Here is a 22557-nt window from a genome sequence, read left to right on the forward strand (position 1 = left end):
ATCGCTTAGCTGGCTGTTTGAGGTAAGGAGGCTCGGGTCAGGTGACGCGGCTATGCCTAAAATCGACAGCGTGTCGGCGCTAGGCAGCATTCAGCCATGTATCTTCCTTGGCAGATGCATGTCCGATATCAAATATAATAATCATAGTTCGCTGTAAATAAATAAATATACTGGACCAGGTCTCCATTGTAATCTATCGATGAATCATAATACACACGTGAACATAAGACTCAGAAGATCATGACCACCTACGGACAGGACAAGGCGACTCTTCACGCTCAGTCCACGCGACAATGGGCTAGGGAATGCCTAAAAACCATGACCAACTAAACAAGGTCAACTTCTAACCACATGCCTAACCATACATATCTAATAAGAATCGTAACAGGGAAAGATAAAATCGGTGGGGCACGCAATTCAGGCTTTTCGCGATAAAAAATATAAAAATAAAAAAAATAGCACAAAAGCAATAATAGCAGGTGGCTTCAATACAACCAAGCAAGGACAGGGAGGTGTATAATACTAAAAAACTGCCATCTATCTCCGTTGGTGTTTTGTGTTGGTTTGGGGCCCCTTTTAGTTCCCTTCTGTGGCACTCCAATACTCCCCCATCATTTATTCGTTTTACGGCGTGTCCGCGGGTATATCTTTCGCTTTATTCATTCATTTTATTTTTATTTTCATGATTTTGGAAAACAAAAGAAATACCCTTCTTCTTCTTTGAAGCATGGTAAGTATCGATGATTTTCGCAACAACACTTGGGTCGGATAGCTAAAGTAACTCCGATTAGTATTCCCTTCACAAGCCGCCCCCCCCCCCCCCCCAAAAAAAAAAAAAAAAAAAAAAAAAAAAAAAAAAAAAAAAAAGAAGGAAAGATAGAGGGACTTACAGTCGAGATATCACCCAAGCTATCCTCCTCACCGCTAAGAATCTTTCTCAAGATTCGTCGCATGATCTTACCACTTCGAGTCTTCGGCAGGTCATCAACGATGAATACAGCCTTGGGAGCAGCAAATGGCCCAATCGATTTGCGAACTTGCATGATAAGATCCTTGTGGAGTTGTTCGACATTGTCGCTGCTGGCCTTCAGGGCGACAAAGGCGTTGACGGCTTGTCCGGTGAGTTCATCCGCAATACCGACGACAGCCGCTTCAGCCACAGCAGCTATTTTGGAAGGAATTATTTATCAGCATGTTTGTTCTAGCTTAAAATGCCATTGTTGCGATCTTTGGTTCCAAGCCGACTCACAGTGTTCAATAAGAGCAGCTTCAATCTCTGCAGTTGACAGACGGTGGCCAGAAACGTTGACAACGTCGTCAACACGGCCTCGGATCCAGTAGTATCCGTCAAGATCACGTCCAGCACCATCGCCAGTGAACTAAAATGAATCGTCAGCAAGGGTTGTTACCGTGGAAGATCTCCTTCTTATATATGACTTACGTAAAAGCCCTTGTAGACATTGAAATACGTGTCCATATATCTCTTGTGGCCACCCCAGACTGTGCGGGCCATACTGGGCCATGGCTGTTTAATGGCTAGGACACCTTCAACGTCGTTACCTTTGATTTCCTCTCCCGATACCGGGTCAATGATGGCAGGTTCAATGCCGAAGAAGGGGAGCGAAGCACTGCCAGGTTTCGTTGGCGTGATGCCACCCAGGGGTGTAATAACGTGGGAGCCGGTCTCAGTTTGCCAGTATGTCTATTTTCTTCAATGTTAGAATTGAATGCTTAAATCAAGGCTAGGAATACTTTTCATCAACACTGGATTTTTGCCAAAACATACGTCAATAAGATGACACTCTTCCCTTCCAACGACCTCGAAATACCATTTCCACACCTCGGCCGCAATTGGTTCGCCAACAGAACCCAAAATACGGAGACTCTTGAGCTTGTGGTGGATGTAGTCATTTCCAGCACGCTTCAGAAGTCTCAGAGCAGTTGGGGCAACATAGAACTGGGTCACCTTGTGCTTCTCAATAACATCCCAATAACGGGAGAAGTTAGGATATGCCGGCGTGCTCTCAAACACCAGAGTTGCACATCCAAGAAGCAGAGGAGCATATACGACATAGGTGTGCCCCGTAATCCAACCAACATCACCACCGCAGAAGAAGCGGTCTGAGTCATGAATATCAAACACATATTTGCCAGTTGCGGCCGCGCCAACCAAATAACCAGCTGTCGTGTGCATCAGACCCTTGGGCTTCCCAGTCGAACCGGATGTGTACAGGAGGAAGAGAGGATCCTCCGAGTTCATTGACTCAGGGGGAATGTAGTTGGGATACTTCTCGACCTCCTCATGCCACCACAAATCTCGGCCCTTCGTCCACGGCACATCAGCGCCCGTCCTCTTGTACACAATGCAGTTTGTGACATCCGGGCATTGACTGAGGGCCTCGTCAACAATCTTCTTGGTCCCAATCAGCTTCCCACCACGCTTCCCCTCGTCTGTGGTAATGACAACTTTCGACTTGGCATCCAAGACGCGGTCGCGGAGAGAATCCGAGGAGAACCCAGCAAAAACGACGGAGTGAACCGCACCAATACGAATACACGCCATGAACGCAATCACGGCCTCGGGAATCATAGGCAAGTAAATGGCCACGGTATCCCCCTTTCTAACACCAGCCTGCTTCAGCACCCAGGCCATCCGGGAAACTTCCTTCAGGAGCTCGCCATATGTAATAGTGCGACCTTCATTGGGTTCATCCGCCTCGTAAATGATAGCCACCTTGTTGGGATCCTTGATAGCATGGCGGTCGACGCAATTGTACGACGCGTTCAAACGCCCACCAAGGAACCACGCAACGTCTCCGCCTTCAAAGGAGCCGTTGCGGGTGGTGTCGAAATCCTTTTCGAATGTAATGAGCTCACGGGCCAGCCGTGCCCAAAAAGTATGCGGGTCACGGATCGATTCTTCATAGAGCTTCTTATACTCGTCCAGGTCCTTTAGATGGGTTCTCGTAGGATGGTTCTCGACAAAAGCTTGGGGGACATGGAAAGTGTCAACCTCGTGGGCTTCAACAACCTGCGTCGGGGAACAGGCAATTAGTATTATTTTCTGATCTATCCCCCAGGTCGAAAACTGCAGTTTGCCGGTCCATTGAGTAAAGGGGCAATCACTTACTACTGGCGCCTTAGGCGGCGTAATGGGACCATCAGACATTGCGGCCAAATGTTATTAGAAATTCCCGAATCGACTGTATAAAGTATGCCGTGGGCTTGGAGGGTAGATATACTAGTGATTTCCGGTTGACCGGGAATGCGGGGTACGAAATGCGCAAAAGTGTAAACACAGGATCGGTCGCAAGAGAGGAGAGAGAGGAGAAGGGGAAAAAGGAGAGGAGGAGAGAGGAGAGGAGGAGAGGAGAGGAGAGGAGGAGAGAGGGAAGAGGGAAGAGGGGAGAGGGGAGATTGTAAGTCGAAGATTGAAGGGTGAGACAGAAGAGACAGAGGTCGAGTCGTAGAAAGGGGAGAAGAAGAAGCCGGCGCTCGAATCGAGAGGGAGGACCAGCGGTGGTATAAAAGGAGGAAACTGGCGACATGTATTATTGTAACTTTGCCCGGGGGGTAAGTAGGCGGAGGGAAGCTTGGACTGTACGTACCGAACATTACGTGACAGGGTTGCTTGTAACTTATTCTTGGAGGGAGAAAATTGAAAAAAAAAAAGAAATTATAAGTTACGTTGGTCAGGTAATTTACAATACACCCGATACCGTGTCCCTGTCCCACCATGCTATATGCTGCCTGTCGTGCTCCCTCCCATCAAACAGCGAGACACCGCCGGCCAGGTTGCTGTGCTGTCCCCATCAGCGAGTGATGGTTGAAAAGATGAGAATCCTATGGAGCAGAAACACCCGAAGACCATCTCCAATGGCGACGATCCTCCACATATCCACATATCCCAGAGTGATCTTTTGTAGCCATATACTATACTTTCAGTTGGCACAACAGCACAGGCGGGTGTACAGAGTTACTGTGAAGCACTGTAGCACCTAGTACGGAGTCCAATCCCTGCTGTTCGCCCGTTCTCCGAGTTATTTCCGGGCTCCCCAGGCATGTAAATTTGTTCATGGTGAACCCCTGACGAGGAAGCTTATTTAGGGGGGGGACGGGCCGTCGGGTACAATCGATGGTTACTTTGTATGGAGTACGGAGTACATACACAGCAGCGGGAAAATGGAATTGAAAATTTTCAATGCAAGCAATCTACAGCTTGGCCTTCCCAGTGCATATGTTGGACGGACGGCAGCAGCAAGCTCAGCAACGTCGATAGATACCAAAAAATTAAAAAGAGAAAAAATAAAAAAAAAAAAGGGAAAAAAGGGAAAAAAGGGAAAAAAAAAAGAGGTTAACTAGCCTCTATGCCCCACCATCAAAAACGTTTGGTGGTTGTGATAACCGCTTGGCATTCTTGCCCGGTATCGGTGATTTTGGGGGATATCATCGTACCGTGTACGCAACGCATATCAAGCATTTCGCCCGATAAGAATCAGCCGTGGCTCATGGCCCATGGCACGATGACCTTGGCGGGGTACGGGCTAGCGACAGGGCAGCATTTGTACATGTACGGAGTACATGCAGATGCACTAGGCGGGATGATGCGATTGGGCTTTGTGTTCTGCGCCGCCCCTGGTTTTTGGTTTTTAGCCGAGGGGCCACATCCAGTTCCAAGAGTTCGTCATTGTCCTACCTAAAATAAGAGGCCAAGGGAGAAAAAAAAACCAGAGAAAAAAAACCAGAGAAAAAAGTGAAAAGAAGTCAAATATATCAAGATATGATGCCCTATCTATCGTGGGACATTCTATGAAGCTGAGGAAGCAAAAAAAAAAAAAAAAAAAAAAAAAAAAAAAAAACCAAAACTTACTCTACCCTCCTCCACAAAATTTTCCCCAGGCATTACCATGCGACGGCAGCATACAAGTCGTTGCTGAGTAGCAGTGCTAGTGGCCTGCGGGCCCGATCATATTCTTCGCCAAGGCTGCGCGAATGACAATTGCATCGGGGAGCTTGCGAAGTTTGCAGGAAAACTTCTGCGACTCGACCAAACGGTTATTGGTAGGCATGCTGATGTTCCCTGGCTGAGTGAGATATTGCAGACCTCCCTGGTCTGTTTGCCATTCATTGTCGTGGGAGAAACCAAAAATAATGCAGGGGTGGGGCGATGTTTTGATCGAATTTGCTAGCCTCGTCGAATCCCTAGCTGGATATCCCAAAATACAAACGGGGAATGGTCGGGTACTGTACTTGTTTGTGCTGTTGTGTGGTTGCTCATGGAAGCATATCCACCCGCATATCGGTGTCCGCTGTGAAATCAAGGGGTTGTCTAGAATCCTGGAGTTTCCGACTCGATATTGATCACCATTCCCGAAATGTACTGTACCCGTACATGTACGAGAGTTACATACCTCAAGCGGTGGGCAACAATTCACAATAAATAACAACCATCCAAAAGCCTCCTCGCGGTCCGATTTTCTCGGCCTGATATTCCAAAATGCTTATTTCTCCCCGATGCCGTTTTTAGCGCGCTGTGGCATAAGCTTTGGAGGGGCTCGCACTGCTCAAACCAAGCTGGCTACAGTGACTAGCGGAGAAGATGGGGAATGAACCTTGCAAGTGAGGCTGCTTGCCACATTTTTAAGGGAAAGGGGAGGCCGAGGCAGGTTGAAACATAGCGCTTGCAGGGAGGGCTGGGGGAAGTGGAAGACACGCGGCTATTCGTTGTTTAATTTCATTCCAAGAAATCCCAGCCGACCTGATCCAACCCATACTCGCGGCATTGCCTCTTACAGATGCAAAGTTGGTGGGTTTCCTGCACTATTAAATTTGGACAAAGGCCGTCCCAAGGTGTGGCTTGGGCGATTGTTGCTCATTGTCGGCCACTAGGGTACAGGACGAGAACCGTTACAAACCATTTCATAAGACTGTATTCGATACAACCTGTTTACGTTCGGTTAGCTCAATTGTCTTCTACGGACAGATGGATGATACCCGGCTGGCAGCATTGTGGGGTTCTTGTGGGAGGCTGTCTGGTTATACTCATGTGCATGGGTTCCTGTAGTCGCTTTCATTCAGAAAATTGAGATGTAGACATGCACATGAAATCTCAGCCGGGGGAAACTAGAAGAGCCGTATTTCCCTCTCCGTTTCATAGTATATCCCGGGCAACCTTGATCATACCACGGACTTGCGTCCTAAACAAACGTCCAAGTCAGGGTTTAGACACTGTGCTGTGGTCCAAGACTCCCAAGAGGGACGGGATGAAGCTTGATGATACACCCGACCAAGCTCCAGCTTCTTGATGAGCCGTCTAAGTGCAACCTGCGTAGTTGCCCATGATTGTCCTCCATGTTCTCCTGTCGGCGCGCCTAACCTTATGGAAGCATTCGAGAAGGAGAAAAGACGCTAGAGCGTTTTAGTAGCGCGCCACCCTATCCCCTCGTCTGGGAGCGTTACTCCACACTCCCCGCAGTTTCTGCGGGATCTAGCACAACCATCGAATCATGGCATCTGTTAGACCGGGTTGATATCGTAAGCCAAGTCTTGAAATAACTATCTGTTGGTAGTTGCTCCGGCTAACTTGCTGCAGTCACGTGTCCCACATTATACAATAATGTTGATCCTCCTCCAGGTTATGAGACCCTTGTTGCTATCCATTCTAAAGCATTGCCAAACACGCTATTCTGCTCTTCCTCAAGCCTAGAGGTTGGTTCTGTGAGTCCTACAATAGTGGAAAGTCCGCAGCAGAGGCACCAGAAAGACCTTGAACGTGAGGCATTGAAAGTCCTCAAAGATGAGGCAATTGGAAGTCCTCTAACAGAGACACCTGATTCCCATGACCAAGGGAAATCAGCCACGATGGCTAGATCAAAAGAGTCAAGAAAAATCATTGTCTGAATTCTCTAGTTGGGGATACTCATTGTTCAGAGTCTCTAATTGAGATAACTGCTGTTCAGAATCACTAGCTGGGGTAATAAATATCATTGTCAAAGTTCATTGTCATCACACTCTCTAGCTGAGGTGATCATTACCTGAAGCTCCTAGTTGGAGCAAGAAAAATTGTCAAATTCGGATTCTCGAGTTGAGAATACCTGTTGTTTGAAGCCCCTAGTTGAGGTAATACTACTATTGTCAAGTTCATTGCTATTCTACATTCTCTATATAGAATGGGGGGAAGCTCCTAAGTTGGAGCAAATGATTTCAGAGTTCAGGGTTGTTGTAATGGAAATACAGAGATGGGGGGAACATTCGTGTGCTGTGCATTGAATTTTACAATTACTGCTGTACAGGCGCCTATTCCTCCTAATCAGGAAACTAGAGTCTGAATCTTGTAATTAATCGCTAGCTAGATTATAAGACAATAACATTGATCCTCCTACAATATTCGCTGTGTAAAAGGTATTTTTTGTAATATCCCGAGTGATTTGTGGCTGGAACTTTTCAGAGAGAGTTTCCCTGGTGTCCTGAGTGGATCTGTGCTGCTGCTGGACAGTGAGCAACCAGGAAAGCAGGCAGATATTGAATTCCATCATGTGTCAGACCCTAGCTAGCATCAAGCGAAGTAAGACAAAGCTGACGAGGTATTAGTAGGCAGCACCCACAGAAAAGGAGTTTGCTTGACTCGTGGGTGCTATAGTTTTGCCTCCATCATGATTAGTTGCACTTCAGAGGTTTGATGATTTCATTGCGCCAAGCATCAAATCCATAGAAGCACCGCACCCAACACACGCTAGCTACGGAGCCTCAATGACTCCTAAAAATAGCACTCTGTGAACATTGACACAATGCAAATATATGATTTCAAAAAGCTATATCATCCGGGTTTTCTACAAACTCCCAGAAGGGAGTGCCTGGTTGGTATCTGCACCAATCTCCTCTCTTCCAGCTCCTCGCGAATGCTTTGAGTGGCCATTGGAGCCAATCGATTTCAAGAGGGATATTTCAACGTGCTGTACCTGTGAAGCTATTTAGGCTATTTAGATCAAACCTCTGGGGCGAAACAAGCGGTTACATTGCCCAATAGAAGCCCATCCTCTCTGAAGAGTTGTGAGTAATCTTGATATGGACCAGTGAGCTACATATTTTCACGACCGTGTTGGCCCAAGACCCATCTAGCTACCGTAGTTAATGAATGCTCTCCCAGATCTATATGATTTGTATGATAGGTCCGCTAGTTCTGATCCGATCTGCCTGGGGTAGCCGTCCGACAAAAGCATCGGGGCGGAGAGGGTCAGTTGAGCATCGTGCCTGGGCATTCCGTTATCATTCCAGAAGTCTCAGTCGGACTACATGGGATGGACAAGTTGATTCCAGATCCTGGGTCCGTGGACCACTTATATTGCGATCTAAGGACCACGCCCGACGTCATTCATCTGCTGCCCAGGAATGTTCTCAAAATTAACCCAAGTTGTGAAGGTGCGGGTAGGGTACCGTTAAACTTCAATTAATACTCAGCAGGAAAAGTTATACACGTGCCTTCGCTTACCCCACGATGGGGTAAGAGAAGGGGTAAGCGAAGGGTTATGACTTAGCCCGTTCCGTCGATATGGGAAACGAAGGTCCCCGTATCATTGACGTGTGCCTTAGGGTAGACCTTGAGGCTAGGCATGATGATGACACTGGACAGGCGAGACCATTAGAGGGATTTTTGCAAGAGCTGCGCGCACATTGGCGCACATAAAATCCTTAACTGCTAAGTTGCCACGTACAAGCTGGGTTTTAATAACCACCATGTAATTATTTAAATTGCACTATCCAAAGAGCTTGTAAAGTCAGATCTTGGTGTTTATAAATTGGATAATCTCTAGATATTCTTGGAAACTTACTCTGTAATGATCAGCAAGCTCAGCCACTGTGCAGCTCATTGCTGTTTTAATTGATGATTAGTCACGTCACTATTTGAAACTAAACCTAAATAGACAATAAGCTAAACTCAAATAGATCAAAAATACAAAACTACTACACATAGCATCTGAGAAAGAACAGTTTCAGACTTTCAGAAATATAGAAATAATTTACTCTATATCTTAATTATGAGTGACTCAGAGTGAGAGTAGTAATTTAACTTTATCTATTCATTATTTCTGTATTATTTTAAAATCTAGAGAAATCAATATTTTTAATAATATTAATTTTTTTATTTTCATATTTTTATTTCTTATATATGAAGTATTATTTCAAAGTTAATTTATATTTTTTTAAATACAGAAATGATAGAAATTGAAATTCAAAGTTATATAATATCAATATTCTCTGAAAATATATAATTTTTCCCCAGATATACTGTCATGCTGAATTACTCAGGTAATATCTGCAACTGAGCAGAATAGAGGTCTGACCGTCTGAGCCTGCTGAGATAAGTGGAGGGTGCATAGTTATCTAGCTTGTCGCCTATGAGAGTCACAATGAGATGTCACTAACCTGATTTGGAATTTACATGCGTGCAAAGAACGCTCACAAGGAACTCATTTTCTAATAATTTTCTGGGGTGCACGGCCTACATTATTTTGCAACATGTGACTGATGTATTCCCAGAGCTCCCGAGAATTCGCCCTCTCCGGATCTAAAAATAGGATAAAAGCACCAGAATCCAGGGTGTGCTAGATCGAGTGAAATGACGCGGGAGATTTTTCTTCTGCTTAGGAAGTGGATAAAACTACTCCGTAAACAGGGGGCTGGATATTCATCCATATTCCTGTTAAAATCGCCCAGAGGCTAGCATTTGGTTCGTAAAAATATTTAGACATTTCGCATTATGGCCGTATAAACATCATGACTTATCTTCAGACTTCTCTTCACCAAACAACCACATCCCAGCACCAAGGACAAACACTGCAATTCTCCCATCCCTCACGAGCTCTCTCAGAATCTGTATCCAAGCCCGTGCATTCTTGAGTTCGCCGTCTCTAGCTCGTGTCAAAACTCTCGTTCCACACAACACAACCTCCCCAGTCAAGAACAGTACAAACGGATTTTGGGCAGTTGCAGGAGGCGGAGGATTCGGTCCGAAGGTCAAAACAGAGGACCGGAACAGACTGAGTAAATATATGCCCATTGCTAGAGAGAACACCACATGTACGAGTTTCCAAATGGATGTAATCCGTTGCTCCGCCGGCGAAGCAGGTTGCGAATTCCCGCCAAAGAAGAATTTGGCTAGGTATGGTGGAACACCAAAGCCGGAAGCAATATCGGCTAGATTAAACGCTGGGCCTTCTCCGCCGCCAGGGAAGGTATCGCTGCCAGCTGGTCCTCCAGCTAATAAGCTGCTTAGCAAAGCCGCTGGGTTTTGCTCAGGAGTCTGTTGGTCCAAAGGCTGTTGTGAGCGTAAAAGAGCCCGCAGATACTCTTCCTGTGCTTTGAGACCTTCGGGAGTCTGATCTTCGACATTGGGCGATGGAGGTAGAGGGGAAATGGATTTCGGCGGTGCATGTGGGCGGTGTTCGGGGGTTGGGGTAGAATCGGAAAGTGAGGCGGGAGAATCCTCCCTCAATGCTATTCAATTGAGTTAGAAGTTAAAACCCACGAACTGACACTTTCAGGCGCGAGATGATATATATCTTACTGTTTGCAGGTGTCCGTCCACTGAGACTGGTGATCTTGTCGAGCCTCGCAGAACCATCTGCTCTAATTTTAGCTTCGCGGCGTTCACGCCGGAGGCGAGCTGCCCGCTGGGCTGGCGATTCCTCTGTTGCTGACATTGTGGTTGGTAAGTAGGGTATATAGGTCCGGATATTATTTAAAAGTCAGCTCGTCTTTCGATGTCTTACGAATTTTGGTGAGATGTTCCAACAAAGCTCATCGTCGATACCTACTTGGCATCATGCTACTGAGGTCACATGATAAGTTAGTTACTTCCAAATACCCGTGGACGCTGCCAAGAGCGATCAACTCCAAGCTCTTTCTACATAACCAACCTCTGGACAAGTTCAAACTACACGCTTGAATATTTACTCATACTCTAGTCCGTGCTGTTGACAGCAATGCGATGTTCTGTAGGTCTACCTAAGTTATGCAATCTGATATATCTTTCTCATTGCAAGAACAGGGATAGGCTCCTCCATGTGTCAAGACCTCCATTATTCTTAAAGGAATTGAATCGATTCCTAAGAAACCTTTCTGAACTTTTTCATTCAGCTTTAGATATTACCCCAATGCTTGAAATTCCAGAACGGTTTGGCATCCACGCTAATGGCGTGATAATCACATAATGTCCGCCTGACGACCAAACCAGACAGGGAAGAAGTCTTTGCCAGGGAAGCGTTTGGCTGGTACCGGTTTTCCCTTCTGCATCAGGGAGGGAGAATTGGAAGTGGATCTTCTGCTCTCTAGAATCTGTTTGCTTCCTATAGGTGGGTGCAATACCTATATCCATCGATATAAACTTGTGCGCAGGTAATGTAACTATTCAATATCAGGCTCAGATTGGGATTCAGCCGATGACGCTGAAGTGGACATTTTGTCACGTGGGTCAAGAACCCTAACCAGAAACCCGTCCCCGGATTTGATCGCCATGAACGTCGTCACTTGGGTTGGATGCAAGGAATCCTGGCTATTGTTTTGAATTGGTGCGGCAGATTGATACCTTACTGGTCCCTATACTAATTAAAAGGGCTGTACCAATTGATGGCGGTAGTAAACCTTGGATCCCACAAGGCTATTCTAAAATCGCCACGATGACGTCTCTGCTACCAGAAAAGCTTCAATGGCGCCAATTCGATATTATTTATCAAGACTATATTTTGGGCTAGCCTCTTCCTTATAGATGTTAGCTGGATTATTTGACCTTCTTCTCTGATGAGGTCGAGGACGAGTCCTGATAACCACTTCTCGTCCAGCAGCCGATCACGCGTTTCTGTTCTGCATTCTATCAATTAGCTTTGCCAGTCAATATGACAAGTGAAACTCAAAGGTACCCTGGTGGGCATTGGGGCGCAAACAATCCGATTCCCACAGTCCAAAAATTCCTGCGTAACTTGGACCAGGAAAAGGAGGAGAGGGATAGGCAAATTGATGAAGCGGCGAAGCTCAAGCAAAAAAGGGGACAGGATAAGCAGAAGCAAAATGGCGAACAAGATGAGGATACGGAAGTGACAGCCCATACCCCTTTGCAGCCGAGGAAACGTGGGCGCAAAGTAATAGACCCGACAACTGGAAGAGAAGTTGAGATTGATGACGTTGGAGATGAATTCATGGCCACAGTTAAAGAGCCACAGGTATTTTCTATCTTCCACTTTCTGCAAGGCCACAACTAACGACTCTCTTTAAAAGCTTTCCGTACCCAATGCAAATCTGGGGAAGGAGACGGTATGTTCAACACCAAATTCATTGATCCCGGGTTCAATAACTTATTGTGAAGTTTAGCCTATTAAAACAGAGCCCACCCAAGATTTGCGAGAATACAAACGAATTCAAGACCTCGTCTCACCGCCAGATCCTATTGCCGAAGGCACTACATCTGATGTGCCAATCCATGGAGAGAAAACCAACATCTTGTTTCATCCTACTCCATCAGTCAGCTATGAGCCAATGTACCAGGCTTTGGAAAGACGTGGGACGGTGCTTTCTCTGTGTATTTTTTGTGGTATTGTGATTCCGGGTAAATTGATCGGTGGCTCACTCAAAGGGCTCATTCCTCTCGCTATCTGTATTACCTCTGGAGTATGGCTGTGGATGCAGGATATCATCCGCAAAGGACGAGATATGGAATGGAGCAGCGAACAACGTCGCGGGGAAACGGTATGTAATTCTAGTCAGGTATGGTATATTGAGTTATTACTGATCTTATTCAAGGCCACAGTGAATTTAATTCCAGAGTCAGTTGAATGGATGAATACGTTTCTGTCAATAGTCTGGGGTCTCCTAAATCCAGACATGTTCGCAAGCGTAGCAGATACTATCGAGGATATTATGCAGGCTTCCGTACCGGGAATAATCGAGAATGTCCGTGTGGCTGAGATCGACCAAGGATCGAACCCATTTCGGATCCTCAGCTTGCGAGCACTCCCAGATAGCCAAGTGGAGGACCTCAAAAACGCAGCGCATGAATACAACAAGGAGACAAAATCTGCTCAAGAAGCTGCTGCTGATGAGGAAGGAGGCTCCCATTACAACCTCGAATGCTCGTTTGCTTACCACGCTAAACCAAGCGGTACAAGCTCTTCCTCGAAGGCTGCCAATATGCATATGCTTTTGGTATTTTACCTGGGTATCAAGGGACTTTTCGGGGTTCCACTGCCAGTTTTCACCGAATTAATCCAGCTCATTGGCACTGTGAGGCTTCGATTACAGATGACTCCTGACCCGCCCTTCGCTAAAACCTTGACATTCAGCTTGATGGGAGTCCCTCATGTCCGGGCCGGTTGCGTCCCAATGGTCAAGAGAGGAGTAAATATCCTCAATTTGCCGCTGATCTCCAATTTTGTGAACTACGCCATCAAAACTGCTGCGAGCATGTATGTTGCGCCAAAATCGATGTGTATGGATCTACGCATGCTACTACAAGGAGATACCATACAAAAGGATACTCTGGCACTAGGAATTATGTGGGTCAGGATACACAGAGCCACAGGCCTTAGCAAACAGGATAAACGAGGCACCGACGGTGGAGGTAGCGACCCTTACATCAATCTATCTTTTTCAAAATACGGAAAGCCGATGTATTGTACCAGAGTCATCACCGATGATCTCAATCCAGTATGGGAAGAGTCAGCCGCCCTTCTAGTGACACCAGAGCTCATTAAGGCCGACGAACAGCTCAGTGTCGAGCTATGGGATTCTGATCGCAATACTGCTGATGATATTGTTGGAAAAGTCGAAATTTCCATACAGAAGATGTTGAAGCACCCGGGAAAGATGTACCAGCTAACTTCCAAGCTTCAAGGGATGGATATTGGCTCTGAGATGCCTGGGGAGCTTGTTTGGGAGGTAGGATACTTCGGGAAACCGCAATTCCGACCGGCTCTTCGGACCGATGGGAGGGATCCAAATCTACCTGCGACAATGAAGGATGATGCAGCACTGCAAGATGAGAAGGGTACTATTGACACTGATGAAGCTTATGCTGTCACCCATACACCTCCAGATCCGCTTTGGCCAAGTGGTATTTGCAGTGTTGTCATTCACCAAATCGTTAATTTGGACCTAGCAAACATTAAAGGGAGTTTTGCGAACGGCCGAAGCAGTAATAGGGAGTACGAACCCGCAAAACCATATGGAGAAAGTACAGATGAAGAAGGAAAGCAACTTCCAACTAGTTACTGTACAATCCTTTTGAACGATGAGCTTGTATGTCGTCGCCTTCCTTGCTGTGCTTAACTTTGATCTCTTCGTATTCTAACCGTTTGGGATCCAGATTTACCGCACCAGAGCAAAAGCTGTAAGCAGCAAACCCATATTCAATACAGGAACAGAAAAGTTTGTGCGAGATTGGAGATCCGCGATTGTTACCATTACGGTCCGGGACCAAAGACACCGGGAACATGATCCAATTCTAGGTGTTGTGCCCCTTAAACTGTCTGCTATTTTACAAACCAGTTCCCAAGTAACCCGTTGGTATCCATTGGATGGAGGCATTGGCTTCGGACGTATTCGAATTTCTCTTTTGTTCAGAAGTGTCGAAACAAGGTTGCCGCCTCCTCTTCTCGGTTGGAACGTCGGGTCTTTCCAGATTACATCAGATCGCATTACCGCCCTGGATTATCATCGTCATGCCAAACTAAGGGTACGAACAAGTGGGAGTATTGGTACGCTACCCCGACGAGCGTGCGGTACTCTTGAGGGCGGCAAGGGCATGTACTTCGACACCAGCTCTCAAGAGCTGAAAGATCGGATCCACCTACCAGTCAAACATAGACATAGGTCTGGAATCATTTTCGAGCTGCACAAAGGGGATAAGCCGGGCTGCGCCGTCTTCTGGCTTCATCAATGCATTGATAACGAAGACACGGACGTCGATATCCCGATCTGGAACACAAAGAACGAAGCGCGCCTGACGCAGAACTATATCACTGAAGAAAACTGGCAACAGAAACAAGTTCCAGGCCTGGAAGACCTTACCATCATAGGGCGTCTTCGGTTCAAAGCCAAATTCACCCCGGGTATTGATGAAAGCCACCGCCGTTTTGTTCAGGATAACGACTCCCGTGAAACATTTGAGACGTGGGAAGCATGCATATCCGAAGGAGTACGGAGTCAAACTGTTTCAAGAGAATTACCAGACTCCATCAAAGAGTTGCATGACAAGTCTCTCCTCCAAGAGCGTGATATCCTCCGAGCAGCAAGTGCGGACGAGCAAAAACGCTGGATTACTGCCGACGGGGTCGATTGGAACGAGGCATTCGGCACTGATCCCCATGAGCTTGCCGATCACCAACGACGTAACCTCGTTGACATAGGCGTCGAGGACCATGTGCGGTTTTCAGTGTCGTCTATGCAAGGCGAGGAACGGAAGGGCGCGGAGGCTTCCCACTCAGGGTCTTTGAGACAGGATTCAGGTTATGCAACAAACAGCCGGGAGCAAAATCTTCCTGAACATGCACGCGATGATATCAATGAAAACGCCGTCGACGACCACAGTGAGCATCATCACCAATCCGGAACTGACGCGGACGAGGCCGATTCGTTCACCACCACGGATACCAATCGAAGATCGTTAGAGACCAACGAGCAGCGTGCGCAACGCATCGGGAACAAGGCAAATAAACGGACTGAGCATCGCAAGCAGAGGGGAATTATGCAGTGGAAGCCAGCGCGTAACGCGGCGTTTGCGAAGGATGAGGCTTCTTTCGCCCTGAAGAAGGTTAAAAAGAAGTTTACGGGCGGGCTGACGGGGAGGGAACCTAGTGTCGAGACAGAGGTAGGCGGTTAATGGGAGGATTACGGTTACAGTTAACTACTGCAGTTTCGCTAATAGTGGGAAATATTCGTTTATCCTACTTGAACTCTTGCATTTCATGCAATGATTTTATTTTATTTTTCCCCTTTCTTTTTTTATCCCCTTCCATATGTACTGTACCTATTTTAATCCTTCTATCACGTTACGATTTCCAATAATATCTATCAATTTGTCAAATATTAAATTTACCGAGGGCTCATCCGCCCACCACACACGCGAAATATATTCTCTATGAATTTTCCCCATCTTCTCCACACTTTGGCCCCCCAAGCTACCTTCCTATGCTATGCCCTGTGTGATCCTTCCAGCCCGCTAGCTATGTACAGCACGTAGCTCCCCCGACCCCCTTAGCAACTGGGGAGATAATATCTATCCGGCGCTCGGGCTAGAGTCAATCGAATGGTAATCCGCCCCCGCCTTCCTGAATAGGCAGCTGACTGAAATAAGAAGGATGTTGATACAAATGGTTCGGCCCCCTTAACTACCAGTTTTAAGCCTGGTTGGTGGTGATGGAGCTCTTCTGCCCAGTCAGTGGCCTACACAGAGGAACCTCCCCCCCCCCCCCCGGGGCCCCTGTGGGTTTTTTTTTTTTTTTTTCCCCCCAAATGTATAGCTGAGAAAAGGGATTAACTATGAATGCCCCCCGGCTCCGGCACAATTGACGCGCTTTCCCACGGGGGGGGGATTTTTTTTTCCCCCCCCACCCCCGTTGGGGAAACGGAAGGGGGGTCGCAAAGTTTGGAGGTGAACGATGGGGAGGAGAAGAGAGGACTATTATTACAGTTTGGAGGGGGGGGGGGGGGGGTAATTTCTTCCCCTTTTTAAAAAAAAACCCTTTTTTTTGGTGTGGGAGGGGAAAAAAAAAAAAAAAAAAAAAAAAAAAAAAAAAAAAAAAAAAAAAGGGGGGGGGGGGGGGGGGGGCCCTTTTTAACCCCCCCCCCCCCCCCCCCCCCCCCCCCTCCTCCGAAACCCAACAAGCAAGCTAGTATTTAACTAGCTAACGACTACAAGATGCATGCCAATTTCAATAGCTTCTATAGAGTACTCCGTAGGTGTGGGGGCCATAGGTATCACAACTATACTGTGATACTTAATACACTAACTAACTAGAGGGTTGGGTTGCGCGAGCTTTAAATGGAACACTCTGGGGAACTTATTAATATTGAAAAACAGAGTTGCTGTTGCCGGAAACACTAATGATGATCAATCCACCTCGAATTGAGAAGAGGGCTGAAAGAAGAAAAGAAAAGAAAAGAAAGATATATATATATAAACTCCGTATATCAAAAGGGTAATAATAGTATATAACTAACTTATGATATGATGGTTTTTACTATGAACCCCTGTCCCGTCCATCATACTGCTTGCGCATAATGCGTACATTGCCCGCTCATAGGTGTATATCCCAAAAAATAAAAGTCCATGCATCAACGCTAAAAGGCGAATAGAGGAAGAAAAAAACGTTCGCTCAGTAGCTCCGTAAATACGTGGGAAGTCATATGGAAAAAGTAAACAAGTAAATAAGAAGAGAAGAGAAGAAATGTATGTAGAAAAGAAGAAAGCGGGTTTAAAAACAGGGGTTTTAATATAAGAAGGGAAGAAGAAGATATATAAAATAGTAAATCGAAATAGCAAAATAGATAGCATAAAAAGCCTAAAAATAAAATTGTGTATATATAAATTAAAATAAATAAAAGAGAAGAGAAACGGGGACGATAAACGAGTCGGGCGGTTCAGTCCTTGTAAAGGTTGGGGTGGGGAAGCTAGTAAGTGTATTGAGTAGAGGCAGTTGCGCGACTAAATATAGAAACTGACAACCGTGGGCCAAGTTTTCCTTTTTCTCCAGCTGGAGGCTGGAGCTCGACGCACAGCACAGGGCAAAGAAAAAAAAAAGAAAAGAAGAAAAAAGTGGAGAATCAAATCGTGTGGATTCGCGGAGAGTGATAACCAATGTTAGAAGCCATGAAAACTATTATTACCGACGGGCTTTATTTGGATATTGGATGATTGGGTGGTTTGTAGAGAGCTGGCGGCTGGAGGAAGATAGGTGGGGTTTTTTTTTTGGTTTGTTTCATGCAACCGGCCGGTCAACTGGTGCTTCCCTTCTTTCCTTCTTCATTCGAACCAGCGCAGCGAGAAGTAGATGGACGGAGGTTAGATGATGATGGTAGGGATAGGGATAGGGATATGGTTGTGTATTCAGATTCGTCTTCCCCGCTATACCCATCCTCCCCTCCGCTGCCATCGCGAAATCAGCCCGCAGCCCACCAAGCCCCTAGACCTACTGCATCTATAGACGGAAATTTTGGTGTTCTGTATCGCTCAGTGCCAGCGCGCCTTGGCCTTGATATGACGATAGCGCATAGCATGTAGCGGAGTACCTCATCCTAGTTCGTATATCCATTCGTGTATCCGGCGCCTCGTTGGACGAAGGTGGACGAAATAAGGTACAGAAGTAAGGTTCTTTCTCAGGAAAAGAAAAAAATAAAAAGTAAAAGTAAAAGTAGAGTAAAAGTAGAAAACAAGAGAAGAAAAGAACACTCCGCGCTCGATAGTGTATAGTGGTATATTCCTTTTTTTATTTTAAACAATTCATCCGTTTCGTTCTCGGTTTTCGTTTGCTTCGTTGGCTCGTGTTGTCCAGGCTCGTTCAGAATCCCGGTCCCCTATCCCAAAAATAGAACGTTGCCGTAAATCAACGCTAAAATAAACGATGGGGAATGAAGGCGGAAATAGATTAGATGGGGTATATAGAAAGCTTTCGTTGGTAGAGTAATGCAAAATGCAATGCAGGCGCTTGTAATGTTAGTATATAGGTGCATAGGTAATGTCGGTGTGTATGTGTAATGCCAAGATATGCAATTTTGCATAGGTCGGTAGTATAGGGGGAATCCCACCGTGCGGCAATTTCCCTCTTTGTTTTTTCCAGCTGGTGTTTCGGTCAAGGAAAAGGGCTTGATCCCAGACTCTCAGGTAGGGGCAGGGAGGAAGCTTCATGCAGAATGTCACACATGGGACCCTGGGGAAAACCATCCTGTGGCGGCGCGAGTGGGTCTATGCATGGGTGAGTAGTAGTGTTTACCAGCGGGCTTGGCCGCCGCTTTGGTGACGGGCATCTCAACGTGGGAACGGCCATTAATTTTGGTTCAGGCGCAGAATTCGATGCAGTCACGGAAGTTGCCAGGTCCGGCACCGTCACCGTCGCTGCCACGTCGGGATCCGGGCTGTTACTGGAGTTGGTATTAATATCATTAACTTGCTGCGCGGTTCCGTTTTCAATCGGCCCCAGGGTCCATCTCCATTTGCGCTGACGCTTCCGTCGCTGGTGGAGGAGGGAAGTTTTGGGAGTGTCATCGCGGTAGCCATATGCGCTGCTGCCGGAACTGGCTAGATCGTCTCGAAGCGCTACTGCTCTGATTTGTCGCTCGCTTGTGGAATGTTTCCGCTTAGCGGTCCGTGGGCGCTCGACGGCGGCCGGGGATGGGTTGTTATTTTTAACAGCACCGCCACCGTCTTCACTAGCGTTGCGGTCGATAATATTGTTCCTCGTATTTTCTTCCGCGGGAGGCGGCGCAATGGGTTCGTCGTCATCTGAAAAGCTGGAAGAACGGGGTTGCGATGGAGATGAGTCTGACTCTTCACTCTCGTCTGATGACGTGTAGACATCTGAGGGTCCAGATGGAGAATCTAGGGATAGGAGATCTGAATGCTTGGCAGTATAGCGGGTGGTCTTAATTTCCTCGTCGAGCGGACAGCGATATTTGACCTGTCTTTTCGCAGGGAAGAACACCCTGCGTCCGCTATGTCCATTGACAGAGCCATTACTACCTTGCGCAGCGAGCGGGGCCCGTCGTAGCGATGCGGACGTAAGAAGCGGGGAGTTGCGCAGAATACTTCGTAGCCCTAGTGGAAGTTTGTAAGGGATTTCGTCATCCACTCCTTGGTAGCTGCACAGGTAAGACGAAGTTCGTTTTCCAGCGCGGGAGGAGCATTTTGGGGACGAGGCGCCAGTTGTTGATGAGGATGGCGGGCGTCTAAATCCGTCGTAAGCATTGCTAAATGTATTCCGTACTGTGGGGGACTGTGAACAGCCTGCTGAAAGGGCTAGAGAAAGCGCCGTTGTAGATTTGCCAAAGGTCATTGGAAGTGACGAGGTCTGGAGTGATAGCTTTGGCCGTCTGCTACCGTTGGAGGAGGCATGGCTTGTGCTGGTAGATATCGGAGGGGGGACGGGTGGCTTCACAAGCGTATCGGGAGGTGTTTGCGATTCCTGCTGCGGCGGCGGCAAAGGAGAAGATGAGACGGAAGTCGAGGCGGCTGGAGGCGGGGGAGGAGCGGGAGTGAAAGAGTTTATAGACTCAGAGCGGGTCGAAGCATCGTCTGGCGGAGAATCATCCGAGTCTGGGGATTGGATATGAGGCGGCTTTGGGTTAAGAGAAATGGCGAGCATTTTGAAGAGGGAGGATATCCAGTGGGAGAGCGAGGCGAGGACACCCTGTTCAGGCTCAAGAGAAGCTGTCCACACCGACGGAGGCATGGAGGAAGTGTACAAGGGGAGAGATAGCAATTGGGCTAGGAATAAGCATGGTGTCTTTTGTTGCGAGAGGGGAGCTGTTTCTATTGCGCCATGATGGCAGTTCAGGTCGTATGAATGTATAGCAGGGGATCTGCAGCTTCTTTCCCTTTTCTCTCTCTTTTCCTTTCCTTTTCTTTTTCTTTTCTTTCTCTTTTCTTTTCTCTTCTTTCTTCTTTTTTATCTGTATAATTCTTTTTCAGTTTTTGTTCCCCTTGTTTTGCGACTAAGGTCTGTCGTAAGCTGGGGCCATATTAGAAGGTAAATAAGGCGGACGGCAGACCAGTAGCAGGCAGGAGAATAAGTTAACAAATGGCAACAACAACAACAACAACAACAACAATAATAATAATAATAGCAATAAGCGGGTGACGACAGAGGCGCGAGGATAAAAATAACAGAGACCGTCTGTATGTATGTGCGAAGAGAAAAGGTTCGTCAGCTGCTATGGCCGTTTCGGGAGTGATGGAGGAGTTTTGTTTGATGGTTGTATGGCTGTATGGCGATATTTTGATGAAGACCACGACGGCCGCGATGGCGCTTTGTGGGAGAGGGACCGACCAGTCCTAGACTACTCCCTTGGGTGTTAATAAGTGGCCTATTCTTAATCCCAAACCCCGAGGTCTGTAGGGTGGGGGAAGATAAAACCCGAGATTTAGATGGATATTGGATAGATGCTGGGAGGCTGAGCGGGGAGAGGAGGGCGGAGGAGAGTCGATGATACGATACGTACGGCTTCACGAGGATATACGGATAGATCCAAGATAGATAGACAGATAGATAGATAGATGGACAAGTTTGAGAAGAGAAGAGAGAAGAGGAGAGAGAAGATAGCAGAAGAGGAATGAATAGACAAGGAGGGGTCTCTGGCAGAGGTTTTTATTTAACCGTCCGTATCGTATCAGTGTTGGCTCTTAGTTCGTGATCGGATGTGATGGAACGAGGGAGGGCTTGCAGCAGCAGCAGCAACAGAAACAGAACAGAAACATCTATCTGTTCAGCAATAATAATAATTAAGTTAGTTACAAGTAGTAACTACTTTACATTATTATATTAATTATTATTATGGCTTGGAAGGGAGAACAGGCAATTTAAGATACAATATCCACTGTTTGTTCTGGTGTCTCTCTCTCTCTCTCTCTCTACCTGTCTATTCGCTATTCGGCATGGTGATTCTATTGTTTCAGAATAATATTAACTATTTATCGCCCGCGGTCTTGTCTCTCTTCTTCGCACTTTGATTGAGTTTCAACCACTAATAACTAACTACATACTACAATATTCGCATAACCATCCCTCCGTACAGAGGAACTACGCTGCGCACAGTACGGAGTACAGGCGACTCCCCGTACTTCTTACTATTATTATTATAAGTTACTGTGGCTGTTAGCGCAGCAAGTGGAGCATCATCCGGAACCTGGAACATCCAAGGCCTGGCGGCTTGCTGGAGGATATTTTGTTCAAGGCAGATCGCTCTCCGAATAGAAACAAACGTTGCGATGGGCGCTGCTATAAATATCCAAGAAAAAGTCATCAATATAGTTAATAAATATAAAAATATATAAAAATACATACTACATACAAACTTCTGCTGGACAGATAGACAAGACCTGACTTGATTATGCGGCCACTTCTTTTCCAAACTGTCGAATAATCTCTATTATTATTTATTATCTTGAGCTCAACCAATTTCCCGTCCATTAATAATTGTGTCATTATTGTATTTTCTTTCTTTCTTAGTATTGTGTCTCTCGTTCCACGCTAAAAATACAACTGAACCATCTTGGCCGCGACGATCCGGTACGGTACATCGTGGTACATCTGCTTCTCAGCACTAGCAGCGTAGCCCCCAGCAAACTCCGCCTTCTAAAAGTATCTCGGCGTAGCTCCCACCAGGCCGGCCCAACTTCACACACAGAAATATACATCTTGCCATCGCCAGCCCAGCAAAATATTAGGAATTGCCATCTACTATGTATTATTACTAGATTACTAGTCGCGAAGAATAAATGGAACCCCTTGACTTCATTATTGCTGTGTATAATTTTAACTATTTTTTCGCTCAGGGTCACGTGGCGATTTGCATTCA

The 22557-nt window shown here is 46.5% G+C and overlaps 5 protein-coding genes across 6 annotated transcripts; 2 read left to right on the forward strand and 3 right to left on the reverse strand.

Annotated features, from left to right (window-relative positions):
* Window positions 1–8: 8 nt before the first annotated feature.
* Window positions 9–4291, reverse strand: BDCG_08174 (acetyl-coenzyme A synthetase). The gene is made up of 6 exons (XM_045423951.1): window positions 3131–4291; window positions 1787–3031; window positions 1442–1702; window positions 1250–1379; window positions 891–1165; window positions 9–772 (listed from the first exon to the last, which is right to left on the reverse strand). The coding sequence occupies exons 1-6, from the start codon at window positions 3167–3169 to the stop codon at window positions 656–658; spliced, it is 2067 nt and encodes a 688-aa protein (XP_045272779.1). The 5' UTR covers window positions 3170–4291; the 3' UTR covers window positions 9–655.
* A 169-nt stretch (window positions 4292–4460) lies between these two features.
* Window positions 4461–7457, forward strand: BDCG_08175 (uncharacterized protein). The gene is made up of 2 exons (XM_045423952.1): window positions 4461–6525; window positions 6593–7457. Exons 1-2 carry the CDS (start codon window positions 6507–6509, stop codon window positions 6898–6900), a joined length of 327 nt encoding a protein of 108 aa, XP_045272780.1. The 5' UTR covers window positions 4461–6506; the 3' UTR covers window positions 6901–7457.
* Window positions 7458–9207: 1750 nt separating this feature from the next.
* BDCG_08177 (uncharacterized protein) lies at window positions 9208–10856 on the reverse strand. The gene is made up of 2 exons (XM_045423953.1): window positions 10565–10856; window positions 9208–10494 (listed from the first exon to the last, which is right to left on the reverse strand). The coding sequence occupies exons 1-2, from the start codon at window positions 10698–10700 to the stop codon at window positions 9773–9775; spliced, it is 858 nt and encodes a 285-aa protein (XP_045272781.1). The 5' UTR covers window positions 10701–10856; the 3' UTR covers window positions 9208–9772.
* BDCG_08178 (C2 domain-containing protein) lies at window positions 9586–16466 on the forward strand. The gene is made up of 7 exons (XM_045423954.1): window positions 9586–10467; window positions 10542–11351; window positions 11418–12215; window positions 12271–12306; window positions 12364–12738; window positions 12793–14286; window positions 14354–16466. Exons 3-7 carry the CDS (start codon window positions 11892–11894, stop codon window positions 15866–15868), a joined length of 3744 nt encoding a protein of 1247 aa, XP_045272782.1. The 5' UTR covers window positions 9586–10467; window positions 10542–11351; window positions 11418–11891; the 3' UTR covers window positions 15869–16466.
* A 375-nt stretch (window positions 16467–16841) lies between these two features.
* On the reverse strand, window positions 16842–22472 carry BDCG_08179. Of its 2 annotated transcripts, none has more exons than XM_045423955.1 (2): window positions 22051–22472; window positions 16842–21977 (listed from the first exon to the last, which is right to left on the reverse strand). In XM_045423955.1, exon 2 carries the CDS (start codon window positions 20430–20432, stop codon window positions 18837–18839), a length of 1596 nt encoding a protein of 531 aa, XP_045272783.1. In that variant the 5' UTR covers window positions 20433–21977; window positions 22051–22472; the 3' UTR covers window positions 16842–18836. The 2 variants fall into 2 exon arrangements, with proteins under 2 accessions (XP_045272783.1, XP_045282452.1); XM_045423956.1 differs by lacking the exon at window positions 22051–22472 and having other exon boundaries at window positions 17171–21039; window positions 21202–21941.
* Window positions 22473–22557: the final 85 nt, after the last annotated feature.

The sequence above is a fragment of the Blastomyces dermatitidis genome, assembly GCF_000003525.1.
Source record: "Blastomyces dermatitidis ER-3 genomic scaffold supercont1.10, whole genome shotgun sequence".
In the NCBI taxonomy this organism is placed as follows: Eukaryota; Fungi; Ascomycota; class Eurotiomycetes; order Onygenales; family Ajellomycetaceae; genus Blastomyces; species Blastomyces dermatitidis.